This window comes from Anas acuta, chromosome 1 (genome assembly GCF_963932015.1).
Source record: "Anas acuta chromosome 1, bAnaAcu1.1, whole genome shotgun sequence".
Lineage (NCBI taxonomy): Eukaryota > Metazoa > Chordata > Aves > Anseriformes > Anatidae > Anas > Anas acuta.
This window is the reverse complement of record NC_088979.1, coordinates 86313249-86340462: the sequence shown is the minus strand read 5'-3', so window position 1 is coordinate 86340462 and position 27214 is coordinate 86313249. Positions and strand designations below refer to the sequence as shown.

General features: G+C 39.2%; 1 protein-coding gene across 11 annotated transcripts in view; it reads right to left on the bottom strand.

Moving 5' to 3' along the window:
* The window catches only part of DMD (dystrophin), a 1220482-nt gene that overhangs the window by 1028610 nt on the left and 164658 nt on the right, over positions 1-27214 (bottom strand). Inside the window, exon 1 of one of the 11 annotated variants that reach the window (XM_068686745.1) lies at positions 19558-19909. The exons of the other annotated variants lie outside the window; for them this stretch is intronic. Within the exon in view, the coding sequence (XP_068542846.1) occupies positions 19558-19600 (43 nt within the window). The 5' untranslated portion in view covers positions 19601-19909. Of the gene's footprint in view, positions 1-19557; positions 19910-27214 lie in introns of those variants that run through there. 11 annotated transcript variants of the gene reach the window in all.

Below are 27214 nucleotides of genomic sequence, written 5' to 3'. Positions count from 1 at the left end.
TTTGTACAAAAAAAAAAATAAAAATAAAAAAAAAAATCCCAGCATGAAAGTCTATTCTGTATAAAGCTGGTTTCAACACTATTATGTCAGAACATAAGATTTCCCCATTTTTCTAAATCTTAGCCTGCAACCTCTATTTTGTATTTAGATGCAGATGGCATATGTGTTGAAATTTAATGCAGCTATTGTGGTTTGCAGTGTATTTCACAGCCAGTAATGGGTAGTTTCTAAATTCCAGGGAACGTGCTTTGTGTGTGTGTCTGTGCAGAGGAGGGGTGCAGGAGGTAGCTGTTGACTGAAATCTATTTTCTGGTAGATTGCCCACAACAGTAGTATTTTACAGAGCTCCTTACTGTTATCACATTGTATGGTCACCCAGATCAGAAGGCTAAGTGAAAAGCTGGGAAGCCACCACTGAGGAAAACACTGTCGCAATTCATAGTAAATGTCCTTGTAGGCTCAGGAACGTTAATGTGCTACATACTGCAGTGAGGCCAGGACATCCAAATAACTTGAAACTATTACAAGTTAAAAATTGCCCACTGGTAACTATTTAAAGGTCATTAGTTACTTTTTATTTATAGTACATGTATTCAGCTAGAAGAAATGTGGTACTACATTGTTGGCCATAAAGGGAAAAGTTGGACAAGTTCTAAAAAGAGATCAAACCCTAGTCCAGATCCTCAATTAAAGTCAAGTAAATTATATGCACTTACTTCAGTAGAGGAAATTTCATAGAGTGCAGAAAACTGTGTGTCAGAGCAAGAGTTAACTGATGAACCATTAGCTGATGAACCATTATTTGTGTGTGCTTGTCCAAATATTCAAGAACTTGGTTGAACAAAATAATAAAAAACCTGCCCATGAAGTGTTTATTTCAAGTTCTATCTCACTTTTTCACAAAATTCACTCTCTTCCCCTCGGGAAAATGGAAACCACAAAAATAATAGATATCATGACAGCAATGGATACCCTGCTTCCACCTTTAAAACCAATATATGTGTCCTCACAGGTAACTTCACCCACAAGCAGAAATAAAATCTGTATGTAAGATAACATGCAGTTTATTTATTCTTTTTTTTCAATTCATATAGTTTTGCAATAATACATCGATGATCTTGGAAAAGGACTTCTTTTTTTTCCTAAAGATTAATAGGAAAACAGCTAAGTGATGCATTTACTATGGTCACCCCCCTGAAGGGCAAATTGCTTTGTTCTCCCAACAATCAAAAAGTTCTATGATTCTTCTTGCTTCCATCATTAATTTGGTAATGTTCTGGTTTTCATATATACACACTGTTTAGTAATAGGTTCCCATTTAAACAAACAAGCTCAAGGAGGGGAAAAAAGGGCAAACAAAAACACCTTGAGGTTTTAAGTTTATAAGCGGAAGGAAAGGATTAACAGGCTGCCCAGGGCTGCAGGAAACTGCAAATACCTTATCAATTTTATATGGTTGACTTATTGTGCTTTACAGGCTTTTTTTTTGTCATATAATCCCATGGTGTACAGAAAATTCTGTTCTAGTTTGTTCGGACAAAAGTAGAGGAAAAAAACAAGAAAAGGACTAAGAACAAAGTAGGATAAGGAATGAAGGAGAACTGAGAAAAAGTATCAAAACAACAGGTAAAAAAATAAAATAAAACAAGCTTTATACAGTTCATATGGTTTAACACTCATTTATAATTTTTAATAACAGAAATAAATACTGGAAACATTTGCTCAACTGTATTTGCATTTTTTATTGTAAAGGTCAAAGAGGTGTATAATGGTTTTGCAAAGAGAAAAAAAGTAACTGTAATAAGGTCTATTACTTACTACACTGCTCTGTAACACTAAACCAAAGAGCAATGAACTGTACTTTTGGAAACTCTAAGGAATTGCCTTTTATAGCAGAAAGGTCAAAACAGAATTTGGAAGAGCAGCTATTAAGTTACATGGCCTTTATGTGTCATTCACAGTTTGCCAGTGAATTTGCAGGAATTTTTGCCCTGGGGAACAGACCTGTTCCCTTTCAGTGTCTAAGTAGGAGAACCCAATCCCTTTGCACATAATCCCCTCTATTACACTCAGTCTTTTAAGTGTATTTCCCTGCTTTCGTATGTATCTATACCTATTCAAAACTAATGGAAGCCTATTTCAGAAGTGTTCCCCTGCTCCTCTGGGAAGGCAGATGACACAAGCACAAGCACACAGTAGAGCTGAGTGAGGGCAGCTGACATGCATGTGTCAGATACCCCATCCTTTTCATGCTTTGTGAAAGCACTTTCAGTCCAGGGGAAAACTCTCTGAAGTTGAATGAGATGGCAGAAGGGGTGGTGATAAAAGAGCTGCACTGAGAATGTCATCTGTTTAAGCTGCACACAGCACATCGACATTTGTCTAAGAGGCAGCACCGAGGTAATATTTCACAAGGCTGGTCAGCCAGGGATAGCCACACTCTTTTTCTGCCAGGCCAGAGCAGCCTGAACATCTACACAGAGAGGCTTTCTGTGCTTGGGCAGGGGACAGTTGGGATCTTCAGTGCTATATTCTGCAAAGTATTACCTGACAGATACCTGAGAGCAGTTTCTCTGATCTTTCCCCACTTTCCACCCAAGGCACATAAATGAAATAAATTCCTCCACACCTCCCTGGCAAGTCCACCTACATGCTTTTTTTCAGAATAATTCCATCTTCATGCTGCTCATGGGCAAAACAAGCAAGGCTTTGATCGGTAAATTTGAGTTAGAGGTATAATACCCATCAGCTTTTGTGAAGCCAGCATTCAATGTACATAATAAATTTAAGAGAAAATTGAAGTTTAAAGGTAGAAAGGAGGGAGGTTCTGTTCCATTAACACCAAAACTACATGACAGAAGAATCTGCCTCCCTCCCTGAATGTAAATCTTATTAAATCAGCCTTTCTGGAGACCACCTACTTAAACCAAAGTGGTACTTGGTCAGATGCTTTACCCAGCTCAAGGCTAGATGGCAGGTGCTGTTCCCAGGCAGGGTCATGGGGGGGAACTCATTCACAGTTCCAGGTTTGTACCCTCCCTGGGAAATTGGTAATGACAGAAGACGAGGTTTCAGAAAGGAAATGCTTCACAGCAGTCGCTACTCAACCACTCTGGACCAAGATGAATATTATTTATTTTCTCTAGGAGAAAACCAAGGCAACTGCTGACATTTTTGTGGCAAACATTGTAACTATCATTTCTGCCAAACGTGAATGCTCATCCATCTGGCTCATTAGGAGTATTTGCTCCAGTTAATCCAGGTCAAATCTGTCTTATTTGTGTGCAGTGGAAACTATTTTCAGAAGGCCTGTACAAGGCCCGCAGATCAAGAAAAAGAGCTAGGCAGAGCTTGGGGCAAAATCACTGTGCAACAAAGAAATAGAACCTTCTGACATAAGTACCAGTAAATAACGTAATCTAAATGTGTCAAAGCTCATTCTTGATCATATTACTAGGTACATAAGATATGTTTTTATTCTAGAATGTGTTCTTGATATGTATAATTGAGGAAAAATAAAATAAAATAAAATAAAATAAAATAAAATAAAATAAAATAAAATAAAATAAAATAAAATAAAATAAAATAAAATAAAATAAAAACAAAACTCTTCAGGTTATGGAAAAAAAAAAAGAATAATCAAATCAAATAAATAATAGTTTTCAAGGATAATATTTTCATTCAACTGATAAGTTACAAGGACAACTGATAAGCTATAGGACTACCCAGACTTTCAGTGGTTTCCTTAGCAGATCTTCAGAGCTATATCTCTATTCTAAATTAAATATGCTTATATCATTCTTCATAAAGCGAACGTAGAATTGCAGAATAATATAGGTTGCAAGGGATCCTCAGAGGCCATCTGTCTTGATGTTGTGCTCAAAGCAGGTCTCCCTTCAGAGTTACATCAAGTAGCTCAGGGCCATGTCCAGCTGAGTTCAGAACACCTCCAAGGGAGGAGACTCCACAGCCCCTCTGGGCAACCTGCTCTAGTGCTCAGCTGGTGGCTTTCATCATATATATATATATATAAAATGTTTCTTGTACCTTGTCAAAATTTTTATTTTGGAAACCTGTTTCATCTTTTCCCTGTATACCCCTGAGAAGAGTTTAACTTAATATTCTACATAACTACCTATTAGGCAGCTGAAGACAGCAATTAGATTCCCCCCCTTAGCCTTTTCATGGCTAATTGGCACAGTAGTTTTACTTTCATCACTAGGGAGAGTACAGTTGCACACTCTGTACAGTTCCTAAATTTTTTGTAATGATGGAATTTTAGTTCTTTCTCAGTTTGCAACTAAATATGGACTTAGCAGTAAATAAAAGGATTAGAGCATCCTACGTTCACAGCATTCCTCTCACACATAAAAAATACATGCTTATACAAATACATATACCATGTACATATATTATATTGTTAAATGTGCACAGAGTTACCTATGTTGTAGGTAACATGTCTAAAGATGTGTGAAGCAAAGTCAGAGATTGGTCAGGGAAACCATGAGTGGCATAATTAAACCTTAACTACTTAAACTGAATTACATATGATAACGACACTAAAAATAACACATTCATGACATAACCCTTGAAACAATTCTACAAATTTTGAACAAAGCAAATGCATCTGCAAATACATCTACGTTAGGAGGAATTTATATCTAGCAAGTGCATCTTCTAATCAGTTAATCAGTTGTGGATTGAGATACACATAATCTTTGAGCAAATTTTCCTTAAATTCAGTATTCTATATCATGGAAATTATTATTTGAGAAAAGTTTTTTTTTTGTATGTTTTTTTTTTTTTTTTTTTTTTTTTTTTTTGTAGGGTAGCTACAAAGAAGGAGAAAGTGCTTCTATTTTAGAACCAGAACACTCTATTACCAATTATTACCAATGTATGTAAGAGAAACATACATGAACTAGGAAAAAAAAAAAAAAAAAAAAAAAAAAGGAATGATAATCTCGTGATACCTTATGGCCAAATCACACAGAACAAGGAACACATAAAAAGGAAGAATTTCTTTGTTGGCTTCAAGTAGAGACTGGCTGCCTGTCTCCCAGAAGCCAATTCTTCAAGGCAGTCAAGCCCTGAAGTGCGCTGGCAAGGCCAGTGAGCCTCACTCTCTAGCCAAGATGTTAAAATAGCCAGGAGGGATCCTTACTGGGTGATGTTTCAGTTTTGTCTTGTTTTGTTTTGTTTTGTTTTTCCTCATTGTAACTAATTGCCATTGTGGAGAAACTTATTCTTATACATGCATACCAGGAACAGTGATTTTTGAATTGCAAAATTATTATCCAAGGGTGAACCGGGAAATTCCCACAACATCTTGTCCACAGCAGGCTTGCAGGTTCCCAAGAGTTTAAAGGAACTGCAGCACAGAGTTGTGAGAACCTAATTGGAGACAAATAACAGTAATTTTGAACAGGCAATGAGGTCACCCTCTCTGCAAGCACAAGACAAGGAGGAGAGAAAATCATCACAGACATTCTTCACAGTATGACTCAATTCAAAGTTGTTATCAAAAGAAATCTTTGAACATGGCATTGTTGCACTAGACTTAGGCATATGAATTAGTAAATCAGAGAAGCTGCAGTCAGTCAAGTTTCGTGGGAAATGGCCAGGGGAAAAGATTTGTAAGTGTATTAATATTTCATGGTATTGTAACACTAAATGTAGTGTATATTAAATATGAAAATAGTATAATTTTCCAACTTTCTCTAGGAAAACACACTACAAGATGTTTTCACTATACAGGAAAATGCAAGGATTGTTTTTTCTGATAACACTGAAACACATTTTTTATCCCAGTTGAGGATATGAATTGGGTTCCCAGGAGAAAACCACATTTTTCTGTATCACCTGCTTGCTTCCTCAATAAACAAGTAGCTAGCAGTAAGAAGGACTAGGAAAGCAGCAAGAGAAATTGAGAATCCCTACAGAAAAGAGACAGGAGTTTACAGGGATCAAGGGGGAATTAAAAATATATGGTCAGTCAGAGAAAATGATTTGGGAAGTAGAGATTTACTAGAAAACAAAATTGCCTCACAGCTGAAGACACTGGAATGTCTCCAAATCTAATTTTGAGGAAGAAGATGAGGAACAGTTGGACTTTCCCAACATGTTATGGGGAGTACTTAGCTTATTTTTCTTGGCTCAGAGGAGCCTCACCATAGAGTGAGAGACTTGTGTTCTTTGGAGATAAACAGAAAAGTACTATAGGTGAGAACAGTCATTTTCACAGATCAAGAGGCAATATTATCTATGCCATGGAAATAAAATCCATGGTAACTCCTGCTTGTTGCTTGATGATTACAGCTCCAGAGAGGATAGTCTTTTGTTTTGTTTTGTTCTGGTGTTAGCTTTCTAAAGCAGCAAGGGAGTAAGATCCTTTCAGGCAGTGAGAAGGGATTAGTGTATCTTGCCGATGATTTGGGGTCAAGCCTGGCAGTGTAACTGCTGGGATGGTTCTTAGCAGTAATGAGGAAGCTCTCTGAAAAAGGGAAAAGAAGGATTCAATATCAGTGGCCACAGCAATTCGTATTACTACTTCAAAAACTTCAAGTTACTGACAATAAAGAGAGTGAAGAAAGAGACTGAGTAGGACATGTGCCAGTGGTCCCCTTACCTGCAGAGAAAGGCAATCAATTTCCTTTCAACTTTCCCAGCTTTTCGTGCTAAGCAGTAAAAGGCACCAAACCTTCTTTTATACAAACTACGTAAAAACTGACTCAAGTTTTCTGGGGAGGTGGGAGGAAAGGGGCAAAGGGAGAACCGTGACAACACATTAGCAAGAGAGACCCAGAGCCACATAGTTGGCGGGGTGGTTTGGCAAGGGCACTGCTATCTGAACAATGAATAATAGAGCCAGCACCAGGACTTCTGCCGCAAACGGGGCCCCGTGAAACTGCAGCATTCCTTTCTTCCCCCGGTCAAGTCTCCAATGAATGTATCTCTGTTTCAAGAGTGTGTGGGTCTGCTAGGCTGTGGCTTTATCCCAAATCACAGTGGCAACACTCCCTCCATGGCTCGCAGACTCTGCTGGAGAAAGTGGATGTGTCCTAACCCAGATGGATGCAGCAAGCACAGAGAACTGAAGGCAGTTCAGCAATGACGTCTGGAAAAGCACCATGGCCTCCTAGAGCCTCCTCCTAGGTACTGGTGTCTATGCAGGTCTCTCCTCTGAACTTGAATGAGAAAAAGCAATCTTATACCAAGTCCTGCCTATCCACAAAACAGGTGAGAGCTTAAGATATATAACACAGATGTTCCAGATAGCTGTGAAAACTGAACAAAAACTTTTGTTTTGCAAGTGAATTCTAAATTAACTTAGGCTGTGATGAGTTAGATCCATTACAATTTATGCACAATCTGTAATTTATGTCATGCTGCATCAACCAATCATATGGTTTACTCTAGACAGAGAACAAGATGATTTAGACTACACATAGACCTCCTGAAGCAACATACAACAGGCCTGTCACACTGGGAAGGGAAGAACTGGGAAGGGCTCTGAGTTAGAAAACTGTTTTCTCATGCTGATTATCACACTCACTTTGTGAAAGCTGTAACTCCAGCAGCAAGGTCTTCAAACCTACCTGCTAACCAGTGTAAAAAGACAGTGACAAACATGTAGGTGAGAAACAAAGACAGCTAAAATATCCCCCCATACTTACTATTCCTACTTGTATGTCTTTACGGTCTTCTGCACCTTACATTCTCATGCAAGCTCCTTGCAAGTGTACATTATGTTGGTATAGCTCCATGGTTGCCACCTCCTGCTCACGTCTCTACTCCTTCCTCAAGCCTCTCTGGCTGCATTCTGTCCACCTGCTTTCCTCCCTCTAACCCACACATTCCCACATGGCTTCATAAAGCCTCCCTGTTTTTCCATCAGTCTCTACTGTCTCCAAAACACCCTACTCTTTGAAGGGCATCCACTGTTTACCATAACATTTATTTCCAAGTGCAAGGTCCTGCATCTGTGCTGGGACAATCCCAAGCACAAATACAGGCTGGGTAATGAATGGACTGAGAGCAGCCCTGAAGAGAAGGACCTGAGGGTGTTGGTTGATGAGAAGCTGGGCTTGAGCTGGCAATGTGTGCAAGAAATCCAACCACCTCCTGGGCCGCATCAAAAGAGGCATGACCAGCAGGTGATTCTCTCCCTCTACTCTGATATCTTATGATATCCCACCTGAAACACTGTGTCCAGCTCTTGGGCCCCCAGCACAAGAAGGACATGGGCCTATTACCCTATTAGAACAAGTCCAGAGGAGGGCCACAAAGATGATGAAAGGGCTGGAGCACCTCTCCTATGAAGACAGGCTGAGGGAGTTGGGGTTGTTCAGCCTAGAGAAGGCTAAGGGCAGACCTTATAGCAGCCTTTCAGTACTTAAAGGGGGCCCACAGGAAAGCTGGTGAGGGACTCTTTGTCAGGTTGTGTAGGGATAAGACAAGGAGTTGGTTTTAAACTAAAAGAGGGTAGATTTAGATTAGGCATTGTGAAGAAATTCTTCACTGTAAGGGTAGTGAGGCACTGGAATAGGATGCTCAGAGATGCTCTCGATGTCCCATCCCTAAGGATGTTCAAGGCCAGGTTGGATGGGGCTTAGAGCAACCTGGTCTAGTGGAAGGTGTCCGTGTCCATAGTGGCAGGGGTGGAATTAGATGGCCTTTAAAGCCCCTTCCAACCCAAACCATTCTATGATTTTATGATTTGCATCATCAAAACAAGTTCTTGTAATTGTTTTGTAAATCTAGGATGCTGTTTTAGTACCAGAAACAAGTGATTTGCTGATTTGCTGGTGCATTTCTGATTGTCTAACAGCACTGACATTTTTGTCTATTAAAAATGATAATGATATTGTTAATAGTTAGGGCCCTATGAAAAGGTTTCTCTGCATGAAGTCAGGCTTGAGTGTTACACTTAATCTGCAGTTACATTTTAAATTGCATTTATATTACAGCTTAATTGAAGTGTGCATATGATTTCCTACAAATAGTACTTTCAATTGTTATATCAATATTAATTATAATGATTTATACATTCATTTCACATAGATTATGATAGTGTTAGATTATTAATTTATTTGAATTATAGTGGAGTAAACTATATAAACCAAAGTGATGTCATTTTCCTTTTTTTTTCCTCATAAACATCCATTTCGAAAACTTTCTCCAATATATGCATCTTGTTACTGAGTTGTTGTTATAATTATTAAAATATCTTCTTTTCATTCCCTTTTTTATCATGTTACCACCTACCCTGTGACACCCTTCAAAATAACTAGATCTTTTCACAATTGTCATACTAGCTAATAACTGTGACCACCATCATGCAGAGTACTTGATGCTTCACAGACTCATCCCTGGGTCTCTCCTCTTTCCTGCAACATTGTTGATTGTTCCCAGCTAGGAGCCCTGGCCACAGTAATGACAACTTCTCTTTCATACAGAAAAAATATTTTTACTGTCTTCTGCCAACCTAATTTCAGTATTCAAGTTCATCTACACAAACAAACAAACAAACAAAACAAACTTCTTTTTTTTTCTTTTTCTTATGATGATTACAAATTCAGAATCACATTCTGGCCTCAGGATTTTGCACAGTATATTGGCAATTAATAGCCAATTAACATTTGTAGACTCATTAACTGTGGCACGTATCTATGAAGCAAACAGTTGACGCATTCATTTTTATTTCAAACTGTATGCTCCAGACAGTATAAAATATGGAGTATGTTGAAAACTCTCAGCATATTCTGAAGTCAGGTACAACTTCCCAAGAGTACATTCTCACCAAAAGAAACTGACAATGAAAAAAATCCAGGGATTTTTACAGTGTAGAAAACATAGACTTACATCATTATAAACAGACAACAATAATCTCCGGTGTTTATTAGGAAAAGGCCTCAGGCAATTATTCCAGTGTTGTGCTGTTTCTGCACAAGAACAAAATACAGGATTTCTAAAAGCAACTTCTCATGAATGGGTGCAGCTGTGGATATAGCTGTAGACCAAGAAATAGCCTCCAGAGGTTGCAAATTAAAACACAAAAGATTATAACATAATAAAATAGATCAAAGAGAGGATGCAAATTCACAGGCTGCAAAACTGAAACAGAATATAACGAAACAGAATATAATTTTAAAAGAAGTAGGATCAACTTAAGGAATCCTGGAAGCTGTGGCACACAGTATATTTTCTTTTTGGCTTAAAAATACCCTCTCCTTGAATAAAAAGCTGATGCATGTAAGTCCATCTTCCAAATCAAGAGTACTCAGATTTCTTACGTTCCCAGATGGAAGCCCTTCACACTAGAAGACTTCTGATTGATTTCTGATTCTAAATCTAGATCCTGCAGGTAAAGAAAACCTCACTTCAAGTATTTTATGTTAAATTCCCAACAGTAAAATACTGACCAAATTTGGGAGGATCATGTTACCACACAGACAGCACTTAGAGTGCTACAGATTCACATAATTGCAGGGCATGCTATTTAATAGTTTAAGTGGCAGCTAAATATTTTTTTCCCCTGCACTTTAACAATTTATAATTAAAAATACAGTTTATAATTTAGGTGCATCACCAGCAGGTGGAGGGTGGATCCTTAGCTTCTAGTCAGCCCTGGTGAGACACATCCAGTGCTGAGTCTGGGCCTGGGCTTCCCAGTGCAGGAGAGACATGACCTTACGGGAGAGAGTCCAGTGAAGGGCCATGGAGATGATTAATGGACTGGAACATCTCTCCTTTGAAGAGAGGTTGACAAACCTGGGACTGTTCAGATGAAAAAAAATCAGTGGGATCTTATTAATGTGTATAAATACTTGATTGGTATGTAGAGAAGACAGACCCAGACTCTTCTCCTTGAGGCCCACTGACAGTCAAGAAACAGTGGGCATACATTGAAATACAGGACATTTCACATAAAAATAGTAAGGAAAAAAAATTACTGTGAGGGTGGCCACACCCTGGAACAGGCTGTGCAGAAAGACTGTGGAGTCTCCATCCTTGGAGATATCTGAAACCTGAGTCAACGTGGCCCTGAGCAAACTGTCCTCACTGACCCCGCTCAGAGCAGGGAATTTGGACTAGACAATCTCCAGCAGCCTCTTCCAGACTCAGCTGGGCTGTGACTCTGTGAAGTTTCATCAGTTTATAGGCTGAGCAACAGCTTCTGGAAGCATTCCAAGACAGCCACCACATCTCTTAGGAGCTTCTTATTGGTGAAAAACCTCCACAGACTGACTTATGGCACAAAGAGAAACCAAATTCCCTGGCTACAATTTAGGGCCAAGATGCTTTTCACTTTCTAGATAAGAATTTCCCATGTAAGAGGAAAAAAAAAACAAAAAAACACAAGACCCTCTGTGCCTACAACAGGTAGATTTAGGGCAAGCAAGCAAACAAACAAAAAACTCTGGCCACATTTGGAACAAGTCTTTGTTCAAACCGCATCCTTTCCTCAGTTATGGGGAGGATTACAGGTCAAGTAAACTTGCTTCACATTTCCCTACAACACATCACGAGAAAAAATGACTCAATTCAGCAGTAGCAACAGCTGGGAAGACTTGGCAAAATGACTGTTAAGTCAGCTTAAGATAATATGCAAAAATTAGCAAACCTTCTTGGAGGAGGAAAGAGCTTATTTAAAGCAGCTAAAGCACTAAAGCAATGGATGTGCATGACTCAGAGAAAAGGAAAAGCGGTAAAAGGACTAAAGAAGAAATAAAGAGAGCTGACAGCAGTATCGGTAGGAAGAGTTTGTGCTTCACAATTCAGCAGCTCTTCCCCAAGAAGACTAGGTTCGTCAATACAGGACAGAATGTTGAACATCTAGAATCATTTAGTTTGTTTCAGAACAGAACATGTTTCCAGTTACAGCTTTTTGCTCTAACAGTTGAATAACAGCATTAAGCTAGTCACTGTGCTAAAAATAGAAGGATTTGGGGATTGACTCTGAATAGACTCGCCTTCCTTTGGACAGGAAGTAGAGATAGACTATGTAATCTAATAGATTTCTTTTCTCTCGGCAAAATTCTGCCCCAACTTACGGTCTCTTAAGCTTTCATCATTCAAGTGGGAAATGCCACTTCATTGGGGATATCTTTTACTCCAAATAGACTAAGCAGGTGTAATTAGGTACAAATTCAACTTATAGGCTCTATATAAAGATGAAAAGACTGGTTAAAGCAACACCTTTTAAATTTAAATCCATATCACTGAGCCATCCTGTATCATTCAGTTATAAGGATGTAGATATCACAGAATCTTAAACAATTAAAGGAAAATATTTAAAATTCAGATTTGTGATGATCTCTTATGCTTACAAAGCTTTTTTTTTTCCTTTTTTTTTTTTTTTTTTCCCATCAAGTGTTTTACATTCTACTGTGAGATACCTGCTCCTTAATTCACCATTTATTTCACAGTATAATGTTTCTCTCCTTGCTATGTTAGAGCTTCCAGAACGCTTTTTTTTGTTGTTGTTGTCGTTGTTTTTTTAATTACTAGGAAGAACAGAAAGGACAGAATCAACTCTATAATGCACTTGTCCTTTACAGATTACTATAAAAGGAATTGTTCTCATGTTGGCGAGAAAACAAGAATTCCTTTTTGTGAAAAGTTACTTGGCTTCACCTTTGGTTTCCATTTGACATCCAATGCAACTGAAGCTTTTCTCCTCTGTAAACAGAGTATAAACAGAGCAAACACTTTAATCTGGATCTTCTACATTTTCGGAGAGTGAGTAACCATCAGTTACTACCAAGCATTTATAAATGTGGCCTTAGATTTTGGTGTAAAAATGTGGTGCAAAAAGGATGGGGCAGGGAATTAGCATTAAATATGTACTAAATCATATGGTAATAAGATTGACTGCAAATCATGTTAAATTAATATATATATATGTATACACACTTGTCCTGAAGTTCAGTGCAAAATACTAATTTTTTCGGGGCTGCTAACAATCTTCACAACACAAAATAGTATAAACTGAATTCATCTGAATAAGTATGGCTACCTGCAAATTCACAATCAGTTCATCACTGGTTAGCACCTTCTGAGTTTCTTCCCTTTCTTTTCAATAAGCTGTTTACAGAGCCCTTTTTAAGCTGGGCAGGGTCACTGCCCCGAGGTCATCCCATCTCAGTCTCTCCAGCAAGGAGTGCTGCCTTCCCTCTCACTCCTTTTCCTCAACAGACATCCTCATGTTTTCCTTACAAGTTGATCAACTTTGGGATAGGTTAGACAGACAGGAAGGTCTGGGGAGCTGGCTGAGGCTTTGTAAGCCCAGGAATGCTGCAAGGTAACTGTATGTCTAACAGTATTTTCTCTGTATGTAGGAAATAGGCACACATTTTCTCACATCACCCATTTATATCAGAACACCTCCTAGGTTCCTATCAGCTTATTTTCAGTGTCCATCATCCAGACACTCCACAAGATGCTCTTTAAAATATCTGAAAATGCTAACTATACAATGTTACCAACCTTTTAGAAGATATAGTGTCTGCATTAATTTTCTACCACTTTAGCAACAGCTGGGAAGCTCTGAACTTTGTTCAGAGAGAAAATAATTCATGAATAGTCTTAGTCTTTTAGTCTTTTCCAAAGAGAAATGTAGAATCAAAAAAAAAAAAAAAAAAACAAAAAAAAAAAGAGAGAGAGAGAATGAAGAGAATGAGAGAACTAGGTGAAGTGAACTACTGAAATATTTGTGTGTGATGAGCAGGAAGAAGCTTGGAGGCAGGACAGATAGACAGAAATGTCGGAGTTCTCCACAAGCTTTCTGATATGTACACCATCATCATCGTGCTAGGTGGGTCAAAGCAGTAATAGGTCTCACTACAGAAATGTCTCTTATGAGAAGCTTGTACATGGCTAGGTCCAATAAGGAAATCTTCCTTTCTTTTCCCTCACTGTTCCCCCACCCCTTTGGTGTTTCTCTCCCTCTGCTGCGTCTGCAATCCATGACCTTCACAAGATGCCTATGCTCTGACAGCAGGCTGCAAGCCCCCAAGGACCTGCACGGCTTTCTGGGAGAGAAAACTGTTGCCTTGCTCTGAATCCAATCAAAACCTGAATGTACAAAGTAAAAAATAAACCAAGGACATCATTATTCCGTCTCATTGTGATTTGGCTTGCCTTCAAATCACATACCCAGTATATCTGAAATAGCTGCAACGCCTCCATTAGCTGAGCCTTCCAGCACTTTAATCAAAGTATCTTTCAGAATAAAGAGGCAGGAATGTCAAATTCCAATCACCCTTTAAATTCCTCCAATCCCCTACACTACACAAAATTCAAAGCCTCACTCATGGACAATCTCCCTCACAGAGAAACACGCGCACATGCAGATGCTCAGCCACAGGAAGCAGGCAGACATTTTGGAAGGTGGCAAACCCCCACGGGGGGTGGCAAGCAGGCAGACTCCTGGACATGCACTGAAAGCCCAAAGTCAGCAGAAACCCAGTCCCCTTTGTGATGGCAACCTCCATGCTATGCAAGACATAAATGTATAGCTGTCTTCCCATGGAATAACTCCAAGAAGCTAGCCCAGCGCACGCTGCAAGGAAATGCCAGCCCGCCTTCTTTTCAAGTTTATATAAAGTATATCAGATACTGGGTTCGCAATTTTTACAGGGACACTTTTGAAGGGGAAGAGACCCACAGCTTTCTCAGACCTTACTCAGACAGCCAGAGAAATAACGTGGTTGAAAGAAGCAGGCGCAGAGGGTTTGATGAGCCCGACTGACACTGACTCAGATGATGTGCTCTTGTTCCACAGTGTTCATGATCCCACCGTGTCCCTGGGGATCTCCTGGGATCTTTTAGTAAAGGCAGGGTAAGCAAAATGGTTTGGTTTGAATCCTCATTTATATCATATCTGTATGCATCACAGAGTTTCAGGCTGCAAACAGCAGATGTTATTCTTTCTCCTTTTTTTTTTATTTTATTTTATTTAAAAAGGAATTCCCAAGTATAAAACATAGCAAAATACTACAGAAAAGAAACCATCCTTAAGACTTACATACTTTTGCAATGTCTTCTATGAGGAAGCTTTTACAACTATAATTTTTGACTTGTATCATGCTAATTTATTAGTTGTAGATGATGACCCTTTTAAAATTCTTCTAAGAAATGTGCTATCTTAATCATTGTCTTGAAAGTATTTAATCAAAATTACAAGAACATACCTTTTTGCTTGAATAAGAGTATTTCTTCTACACATGCTCACACTATTTACAAACATTATTTTGCCTTTAGGAATAAAAGACTGCAAATGATAAAAAATAATCTTATAAATATAGACTATTTACAAAACACAGAGAGAGAAAGGAACAAAAAACCTCCCAGAAATTATCAGCCTCCTGCTCCAAATGACAAACATAGATTGAAATAGGACTTGCAAACAGAACCAAGGAAGATTATGACTCTCTTAAAACTCAGTGTATCTGTCTTTCAAAGCACATCATTTTTTTATTTTTTTATTTTTTTTCCAACTTGTTGCACATGCAAGTAACCCAGAGTGCAAAGCTTTGTGGTACCTGCAGTGAGTACCATGAACTAAAACAAACATCTCTGCTCCACATCTTTTCCTGGGAAGACAAACGAGTGCATTCTCCGGCGCAGCCCAGCTGGCAATCCTCTCTGCAAAGCCACAGTCTGCTAACCATTATTTCTGCTTTCTATAAAGCAGAAATAAAGCTCAGTCTTTGATAAGGCACAATTATTTAAAATTTCTGGTGCTGTTCTGCATCCCCTGACAGTGATACGGTATTATTGCAAGTGCACTCTCCTCGACAGCACTGTGATACTATAAAGTTCTGCTAAATTTATTGGAGGCCTTTTCAATGGTTAGCTATAACAGTACAATGGTTATCCTGCTAAATGATGATTAAGCTTTGGGGTAACATTTAATTGAAAATGTACTGTGAAAATCAACAAGTCAGCCTTTTCAAATCAAGGCTGCTTGGTTCACAATCCAGTTGAATGTGATTTTGTCTATCAGTAATCCATGACAAATACATATGAGCTTAATCCTGTTCCCTCTGGCAATCATGTAAAAATGCTTACCCTCTTGAGTAAATCTGAGGTTAAAATAATTTCACACTATTAGTTAAGGGTTAATCTTTCTCCTCTCCCCCTCTCCAAATATTTTACCTTTTCACTTATAAATAACTCTATCTGGTCAATAACTATACAGTAAACTATATTCTACTAGTAACATAAACTAATCTTTTTACTTAAAAAAAAAAAAAAAAGTAAAAAGGGGGGGCATTGTCACAAGATCACAAGTTTCACATGCACCGTGCTGCTGGACTCCTGCTTCCTGGTTGCAGTTCCCTCCCAGAGAGTGGCCCTGGAGTATGCAGGGTCTGGCTGCGATGCTCTAGGGCAGACTGGGGTCCGGGGGTGAGGGGCAGGCTCTGGACTGGAGCCAACAGGAGAGTAAGGGGGACAGGCTTCACCATCAGTTCTTTCCTCACATCCACAATCTAAGGACATATGCTAGTTAGGCAAGGTGAAGCACCTGATGTGTGTATGCCTCGCCAGGATCATTCTGGAGCAGCTGTGTTAGTGCACATCAGACAAGCTCTCAGAGAGCATCCCTCAGTTTGGCTTCCTCCCAAAGGGATGCAGTGCGTGCAGTCTGGGATAGCAACCAACACACAGCAATAAGCAGGGGCATCAGGGAATTCTCTTCAGGAATGAACTCCTGACCTGAGCTAAAACCCAAATCTATATGGACCCCTGCTACAGTAACACTGGTAAGACAGTCCTTGTGGCCACTACATTTCAGGCAGGATTAGTTTCTTTTCTGCACTGCCCTGCTTTGATGATTAATTCTATTTTTAGTCACCACTTTGTGCAAATCCAAGCAGAAAGAGGATGCCTGTGTGCAACTGAGAGCGGAATTTGGTTCCATTTGAGACTAAGGACACAGAAAGAGGATTATATCTGCCAGAAGAAGAAATCCAGCATATGATACTGAATACCCTAGGGAGGGTGGCTTTTGAGATAAAGTTTACAGTAATCTCATCTTAATTAAAACCAAATGAAATTTATGGTATCTCATTTCCCTGCCACTTTATTATTTGGGGGTCACTGTCAATGAACCTGTAGAAATCTAGGAAAAGATGGTCCATGCCCCAAGGAGTTTCCAGTCTAACTCTGGCTGAAGTACTCAGTAAACACTGAATGGCTCATGAAAGAAAACAAAGCTCAAGGCAGGGAATAAATACCTTTGTGAAAGGTCATCTTCAACAGAAGTGAGAGAAAGCAGGAAAATGAGAACCTGCCTTTACTGCTGTGGCATGGGGAGAGAGAAGAAAAGAAAAGGGCAGAGATGGATGTAGGTCTTGAGAGGGGACATTAAGAAAAGAGAAAGGATGGATTTAAAAAAGAAAATCAGAGGTTTAAATGACTGCTCTCAGCACTAAGAGCAAACAGTTTTTGTCTGATACTGAGAAAGAAGCAAATCAAGCATAGAAAAAAGTGGGAGAAGTGACACGTCTCAAGTGAAGGCTGGGGATAAATTTGAGAGGATTATTTTGGATACATTTGTAAAACAGTGCAGATATGGGCTTTCCTTTTTTGATGAAAAGTGACTATAAAAAACCTTCACAACATGATACCAAAACACATAGAAAAGAATGCCTTGTCCTTTAGAAGACTCAGGATACAGGTGAGGAAATCAATTCAGCTAAATAATTCCCAAGAAGTGCTAGGACAGCTCCCTTTCAGTCTAGATATGAGAGCAGTTAGACTCATATCTAGACATAATTTAGCAAGTGATTTAATAGCTCTTGTCATGAATGCTATTCAGCTGCTAGATGCAACTCTGGTTTGCTATTCATATTTTTCAAAAGCTCTAACACAGCTATTTTTTTCTTTCTTTCACCTACTATGTTTTCAGAGTGCAATTATAACTTCTGTGCTAAGCAGCAAAGATCTTTCGCCCTTACTTAGCAAGCACACACCCAGCTTCCCTCTCAGTTCCCACTCCTCAAGGCTAGGGACAAGCGGCTGGGCAGATGTTGTGACTGCCTTCATGGTGAGGCAGTAGATGGAAAAAGGAAGATAACAAATCCTCCTTATTCCTCTCAAAAGAGGACTGGCAGAAAAGGCTGGGCACTATGTCACTGGTTCTAGAATGTGATCTCTTGCCCACCAGGAGGAAAACTGAAGAAAATCCTATGACAGTGCTTCTTCCCAAGCCCACCCCTAGTATTTTCAGACGTGATCTGCCTCCTAATTATTGATATGTGATGATATCAATCTGCCTCCTAATATGTGATGATGCTGAACTCATAATTCTATCCCTTCTTGAACTGTCAGACTGTGTCCAACAAGTAAAGGGTCCACTGCAGAGCCTCTCCTAGCAGCACAAAGCTGATTTAAGTCTTATTTGTTGCCCACGAAAATGCAATTTGATTTCATTTTGAAAAAAATAAAGTAAACTATAGTTTAAAACCATGCCTGCATGCCGGCATTTTCTATTTTAAGCTTCTTTCTTGTCAAACACAACAAAATTTAACATTATTTTCAGGAAGTTTCATCAGAAGAGAGTGACCACACAGCCCATCATTACCCCATGTCATTGGGGAAAAAGACAGTGTGTATGGCTTCAGAAAAATAACAGAAAAGCAGGAATGCTATTACTATACAGACAGAGGACTAAGCTGAAAGTGGAAGAGCAAAAATAGATTATAAAGCAGGGGGTGGGGACGACAGATTAAGTCTGGACAATACTGACAGTTTGGATTTTTTTTCAGCACAATCTGTTTTGGGAGCCTGAGTGGGAAAGGAAGAAGAAAGATTGTCTGGGAGTGTGCAAGATGGGTTTTAAAACGCTCTCTCATTCTTTTATTCTTGGCTGTCTTCATTCTCTTACTCCTGGCATCATCTTTTTTTTTTTTTTTTTTTCCTTGCTGCACATAAAGGATAGCTTTAAACTAACAAACAAGCGCAAGTCTGGAAAGCATGCCTGCTCTTTTCTGGGAAGCGCATGGGAGAGATCAGCTGCTGCTCGCTTGGAGCAGGGCTGCCGCCCCCTCTCTCCATTGCTACCAGACAGCTCAGTGATGAGAGAAGAGATCCCTTACTGCCTAACTCAATATGAGGCACTGAAACTGCATATGCCATTAAAGTTCAAAGTAACTGATTAAGCCTTTGATGTGTTGCCAAATTATTATAACAATGACACTTCTTTTTTCCAGTTATATTGGTCTGTCTTCTCATTATTTATTTATTTATTTTTTAACCCCACGCTTTAATAAGTGGTCAACCTCAGGAAGAAATGCATTATTTTTATTCAAAGGAGAGCTGGGTACCGCTTCTGGAACACTGCTTTTATATAGAACGCATTGGGCTTTACCCTCTAACGGAGACCACAAAATTCTCTTTATTTTCCCCCCTCCCGGGTGCTCTCCTTCTTTAAAAGACCCTGAAAGCAAACATTTAAAAATGCATGCTGTTAGTGGGCTGCGTAGCACTCTGCTGCTCTGTCAGGACAAATATTGGGATAGATCATGTCAGTCTGTTCGTACTTACAATCATCTTCCACTTCCTCATACCAAAGCACGTGAGCAGACATGAATCTCTCCACAAAACAGAGGAAAAGGAAAACAACAGCAAAGTGTTTCTTGGCAAAGTATATTCCCACTTTGCCGCTCCAGTCGCTGAATTAGGCTTGTCCCCGCAGAATGACACACACGTCCCTGCATAAGCCCCGGCAAGTTTGTGGGGGAGCACGCAGCAAGAGCCCCGGTGGGATGCAGCTGGCAGCCAGCAGGGTCCGTGCCGGGCACGGCAAGCTGGGGATCCTCGCTGCCACCCAGCCGGCACCGTAACTCATGCCCTGCTCTTTGGAGGCCCCTACATGTTTCAAATTCCAGGACCTGCGCAGAAGCAGTGCTCTGTGCTTCCCTCAAAACAAAGTTGATTTCCCATAATAGGACAGCCCATGCACTCTACATATAAGGCTCTGCTTCCAGGGTGGCATGTGTAAAGGATTTAAATTATGTGTTAGGGCTTTCCAGTTAGCATTTAACACGGCAGAGTGGGGCGATGACATTTCTTGACCCCTTCGCCCAGCTGCCCGGAGCCCCCTATGGGCCAGATTTCCCCCTCCCCAGCAAATGACCCCTAGCCCATCCCCAGACAGGAGCCTCCCTATTTAGGAGAGGGGTGGCAGCTCTATCCTTTTGGGATTGCAATTACTCTCACAGTTATGGGGGGGAAAAAATGTTCTTTCCAAACTGTGTAAATACAAACACAGGTTGTGGTAAGTCAGTACCTACTTACAGAGAAAAACAAACCAAAACAAACCAATGACTTATATTTGACCTTTCCACCTTTCCACTCCCAACTAAACCATGCAAGTACTGTAGCTAGGCACAGCCCAGGAACAAGCTGCAGAAAACACAGTGCACAGAAGCACAGGAACATTCCTTAACTCCCAAATCCCAAAACCTCTGGGCCCCAAACAGGTGGGACCCTCCCCTGCATCAGTCCCAGGCCTCTGGTTTCTCATGGTCCCAGACCCATAGTTTCTGTGAGAAATTAAACACAGTCATACACATAATTCTTTGGAACAGGACTGAGTGTCCTCCACACAAATCCGGACTTTTATATGGCTACTTTCTAGAGTATATATTTTGTAGAGTACATACGTCCTGTAGAGATGGGTCACAAAGAATTATGTTATTAATTCATGGCTTCATTTGAAAAATCATTTAAAATAATGTGCTTTACTTTCTTCTTTTTTTTTTTTTAAATCTATCCCCCCAAAATTGAAAAATACGTTATTCCACTTTAAAGGCTAAACATCCAGTCACAGTGATTACATGTTTGTAAGTAAATTCCTGGATTATACAGAAAAATAAACACAAAAAATAAAGTGCGTAATATACCTTTACAGCCACTGGCATTTTCTACATCAATAGTCAAATTAATACCCTGGAGAACCTGGAGGTACAGCACATGCCAACAGACTCCTACGGATTAATTTGCAGTCCACAAGAACTGCAACTCATGAACCGATGTAGAAAATAATCTGTAGCAGAGCAGAGCACTCCGTGACAGCAGCAGCATTTTGATTATTTAAGGGAGAAGGAAACCGAGGAAACTCAGGAGAGAAACTGCTTATTGTGCAAAAGTTCTTTTAAAATGTTTACGGTCACCCTCGATAACTCATATTGCTAATAACTGAGCCTCAGCAATGTATGTAAGGACCAAGAGGAAAAGCTATCTTGAAGGTAGGTCCCTAATGCTGGAATTGTGACCCTCCTGACTCCTATTAATTTCAATCTTTTAAGGTAACTAACTTTCTCTTCAAAACTTTGAATAGAAAAAATTCAGGTGCCTAAATCTGTTTCCAAGTATGACTCTTGAGGGCCTTAGGTTTGACAGAGCTCTCTGCAATCTGTTTTACACCTAATTTCATCCATAACCCACAAACGATGTGGAATAGTAATCTTCACTGGTAATGTATTTGAGACCACCAGAGAAGACTCTGATCAGGCTCTGCAAGAAATTCAGTACTACTTGATATTTTCTCCTAAAACACAGCTGAAATAAATGATTGGTGGTAATATTCAGAAAGATTTTCTAAATAAATAATCCCCCACCACATGCAGGAAATCCAGGTTTGCTTCTTCTCTTCTTGCTGGGGTCATTCAGAGCTGCAGGGCCTGCACAGGAGTGCAGAAACATTCATCCCAGAAATGTTTTCCCTTTATGGTACTGAAGCTCTGTCATTCAATGGGAAAAGATTCAAGGCTTATTGGGCCATAGAGAGAAATAACAAAAGTCAGTGGTCAAACCTACTGTCTTTTTAACTGTGGTTTTGTGTATTTTTTTTGTTGTTGTTGTTGTTTGTTTGTTTGTTTTTTAGGGGGTAAAGAAAATTGAGAAGCTTTTAAAATTAAAGTCTACTTTCAGCATCGGTTTATACACAGAAACTTCAACTCTACTGAGAAGTTTTATATGCATCTGTCTGGGCCTACTGGCCAGCATGGTGTATACATATATGTTCCATCTATAATGTGGAACTGAATTTATGATTTTGACACATCACCCTTGCTTGTTTATAGTTTTGTTTTGTTTTGTTTTTGTTTTCTGAACCAGCATTAAAAGCTCTGGCTCTCTTCAAAAACAGAAAGCAAGCCATAGCCTTGCTGTATATCTGTGTCAGGTAATTTCTGGGTACCCAACCAGTGCTGGAGCCTCCCTGGAGGCTGCCTGTCTCACCATTCCCTCTAGATGCTGTAAGGAGCAGGCTCCAGCTGGCAGCACCTCTGCTGAGTGCTCAGAGATTGCAAGGCCCTTGCTACAAGAGGGGATAGGAGCAAGCCTCAGTTACAGGGATGGTGGGCAATCTAGAAAATTTAGAACAATGAAGATGTTTTGTTTTGTTTTCAAATGATAGCTGCAGCTCTAATTTAACGTTGCCTTCCTCTTTCACAAACAGTAATGGGTTAAATGAAAGAAAATCATCTGTTTTGCAGAAAGAGGTAGGGTGATTTTCAGCTATCCATTAACAAACACTTCATACAGAGGCTGTTTATTTTGCTGCTTGAGAAGTCCTTTCAAAACAGAAGTGCTGATAAAGTTGAGAATATCTCTTTTCTAATGGTAAGAGCATGACAGTAATGCAAAACTGGAGACAATTCAGAAGAACCCAGTAACAATTTGAAAACAAGGCCCAACAATAAACTGTCTGTCCAGGCACCATTTAGGAGATTGGATTCAGCATATATCAGTGTGACCCTAGAAAAGAAGTGGATTTCAACATTTAAGTCTGGCAGCCAAGTTTACCGTCTCAGCAGGATAAACCAGAGAGAGATTAGGACTTGAAGATAAGGGTTAATCCTCACACCGGACATATGAATCCCATTCTCAGGTTGTCCCCTTCTCCTATAACATATTAAAGGGCTACATCAAAACTCAGGAATGTTAAGAAAAGTCACAAGTGGAAAATTATGGTCTTGACTTGAGAAATAAAACAGTAGCCAGAGTAATTTATATGGGAGGACAGGTCCCCAGTTAGACATAAATAAATCAAATAAGAACTTCATGTTAACAACCTCCACAGAGTAACTAATCTTCCATCTCACTGTAATTTGCTATGATACAAATAAATACAAAAGCACACCATATTGCCATTTATACCACCTAACAGCATCTCTTTTCCTGTTAGTAAATCAAACAAGAAAATAACAAATAGGTAACATGTCGTGTAAAACTGATTTACAAACCTCTTATGACTTCTCAAACATCCCAATGGCAAATGTTGTTTGCCAACACAACTCAACATCAGGCAGAGTGCTTAGAGAATAAACCTAAGACATAATATTTTGATTATAATTTCAGAAAACATTTCAAACTTTATTCCACCCTGTTTTTAACTTTGTGCCAAATCTGACCTAAAAAAAAATGAAAAATAAAGCAGTCCAAGTCTGTCACTCAGTTCAACCATTAGGCTCATAATATGATCTCTCTATGCTCTTGCCAGTATTTGCAAATCTATCACATCTATCTGCGTGGGAAGAAGTGCTTAGCTGTAGGGACTGGGACTGATGCAAAGAGAAAAGTGGGATGGGAATCTTTTAAGCACTAATGCACAGCATGTGGTTTTGCCCTGGTGGTATATTGGCTCTGAGTCTTTTTATTATTCACTTCCTGTAATAAGAAAAATCACTTGCATGTCAGCAACAGAGGGGAAAAAATCAACAGCTTTATCACAACAGAAGTAAACACAAAGCTTCTGATTTTCCTGTGAAATCAGCAAGAAAAAAAGAAAAAGAAAGTCTTTCCAACATGAGTAACTGAAGCAGAATTCTTACTTTCATTTTTCATTCTATTTTTACTTCAAAATGTAGAAATTACTAGTACAGGTTGCAAGGATTTTTTTTTTCTTTTTTCTCTCCATATGTTTATTTGATTTGCAGACCAGAAAGAGAAAGGCAAAAACAAACAAACAAAAAAGCACTTGCTTTTAATTCTAAAGAAAGCAGTAAGTTTTGTCTTCCAGTATAGCAGATATTAACCACTTTATAGCCTGAAAATTAGCAGTCAAGATAATGCAGTAAAAGGCAAAGCCTTTTCACATGCAAGTGGCTGTCATAGACCATCCAGTTTCCACTCTACACATTTCTATATCATGAAACACTTCTGTTTGAAACCGCTCTGTAACATATGGACCAGCATATTATTTCATAACAGTTTTTATGCTCTTCCCGAGCAATCGATCTCCTTCATGCTGTAGCTGATTTGGAATAGGGTCATCCTCTTTTTGGAGACCATCTAGCTGGAAACCCTTCTTACCAGTTTTAAGAAAAGTAACATCACTACATGTTTTGGAAAGCTTCAACTAAAGATGGAGTAGCATTGTTTCGTTGTTGTTGTTGGTCTGTTTTTATGGAAACTCTCTTCGGGGCAAGGTCCCAAGCAGATTTAGCAGGGCAGGATTTGCTGCCTCCATTTCCTATACACGTAACAGCTTGTATTGGGTAGATCTTCATTCTCAAATCCTGTAAATCATCCAACTTTCATAAACTTTCACTGCAGCAGAAGTGAAATCAGTCTAAAAGGGAGCCTCTTGGACCAGAGTGCTCAGGAGATGCACTGAATCATCAAAAGGAAACCATAAGAAAAGATAGCAAATTAAAAACAAACAAACAAACAAACAAACAAAAAAACACACACTAATATTAAGAGTATAAAGAGGAGAAGAAGGAGATTTAAATTACTGATAGATGGTAGGAGTTGAAGTAATGAAGAAGAATTAAAATTACTCAGTTATACCTAGTTATACCTATCTGTTCTTCATCCTCCAGAGAGGCTCAAATGACCAGAAGGGAGAACATCTTATTAACTAATATCCCTTTCTCTACACGTGTTAGGCATGTAACTCAGTTCAACCACTATAAGCATCCCACATAATCTACAAAGAGGATCCTCCAGAGAGACTCCTGCTCCAAAGTGCCCTCTGGGGGAAAAGGCCTGGCTCTCACCTTTCTCTTTTGTTGACCCACCCATGGTTGTGTCTTCCAAATATGAGAAACCAAGGTAAGACTACCCCTCTTCTCTCCGTCTTCTCAAAACCCAAGAAGAAAATCTGGGCACAAGGACCAGAAGTGAGACAGCATGTCACACCTGGGCCCCTATCTTGGCAGAAAAAAACTTTCCATAAAGTTATGTTTGCAAAGTAGCTCCAAAATTCAGGTAAAATGTACCCAATCCTGAAAGCTGTTGCAACTCCCGCAAGGGAAGTCTGTATACAGCATCAGTATCTACAGTGGAACTGATCCCAGACTCCACAAGCAGTGATTGCCTAAATACAAATAACTTTCTTACTCACATTGCATGTAAATAGTGAAATACTAACCAATTTTGTGTGCACACTTGCAGGGATGAACATTACCAGGGCACCATGTGCACACAGGTGCTGGTAAAATATATATGTCCATTTCTATATATCTTTTAAAATGAGCCAATTTCACATTACAAACCTTAATCAATAAGGAGAAAATTGAAGCAGAAAAACATGAACAATAATTGGAAGATGTTGAAAACATTGTCTAGGTGCCTATCTGCCATTAAGAAGCAAAGAAGTTCCTCTGGCTAAAAACAAACAACTGCAAACAAAATCAAATTTAGTTCAGAAAAGAAGCGGGTATTTAAAGAACAAAAGCAAATACAATACATAAGGAGGAGAGGACAAATGCCAAGCTGATTGCAAAGAATATCAATAAGGAACTGAGATTTAATTGTGAACCAGAGTCAGCAATCATAGCATAGGAGACAGAGAATTCACCTAAGTCGGCAGGCAAGCTGTATCAGCTATGCCAAGAACAACTCAAGGTCATTTTGCATAGCAAATGTGTTTGCTGCTAACATAAACACAGACTTCTGTAGGGAAACACAACTCGGCCTCCAGCTGCTTAAGAAGTACTCCTCTCACCCATCGTGTACTTCCCTAGTTTTACTCTGCTCCAGTCAGTGGTTCAGTCATGGACAATTTTGATATGACACTATGAAAGCCACAGACAAATAGGAGAGCACTTAGCATTACAGACACCAAATAGTCAAGGTTTCTTTGCAGAGAAAAGACTGAAGGATTGACATGTGTTTAGTCTGGAAAGGCAAGGCAACGGGATATATAACTGCTTCCTTTCAGCATGCAAAATAGCAACACTCCAGGGTAATTTTTTTCACATGTGCTGTGGAGAGGGACATTATTTGGGTAAAGCCAATTTACATTTGGTATTAAGATAAATGGTGAGAGTACCAGATCGCTTACATACATGAAAACATATGTACAGGGATGTTGTCCCCTTTAGTGGAATTTTATATGAAAAAGTTCAACAAATTCTTTCAAGTGTAACAAAGTACATTTGGCCTATCTCAACCCTTGCAGTAGAAGAAATCTAATCTCTCTCACCTCAGTATTCTGTAGCACTCCAAAACGAGAGTTACAGACTAGTTAACACAGCCTGTCACATACATTTCAAATTTGTATTCATCTCAAACAAAATTAATTGTGCAGATAAAGGAGAGAAGTCCAATGGATACAAGAGTACAGAGACAATCTGCAGACCTAAATTCCATTAGCAGCTCTGCCAGTCACTCATCATTCAACTATGTTTTTTTCTTTCCCATGTAGAAAATGAAGAAAACAAGCTAAACAAGTGCTAAACTTTAGCATGATTAATTATTGTTTAAGATATGTGAAAAATGGCTTAAAATATAGGACTATTAAGAGTGTGTGTTTTAATTACATGGATTTCACCTTAAGTCCCCCTGGATGACAACTGCTCAAAGCCTTAGTTGCAGTGGCAAAAGACTGTCACATTAAATCTGTGAAGGCTGTGTTATTATGACAGCAAATTATGATGACAAAATTCTGTTAGTTCAAGTCTAATGAGACATTACTGCACAAACTCAGATGAATGTTAAATTATTTTTGCACAGGTCTATATACAGGTTAGTACATCAAGATGATGGCAAAATGAGGTTAATGCAAGTCTGCAGAGTTGACATTACAAATGTCAAGATGATTGCAAAATGATGCTGCTGCAAGTGAACTATGATTAAAAAATAGGACACTAAATACAAAAATGTGTTAAGAGAATGTAAAAATAAACCCACATAAAATAAAACCAAAGAAAAGTTTAGTTAAAACAAAAGATGTGCTGGATACACA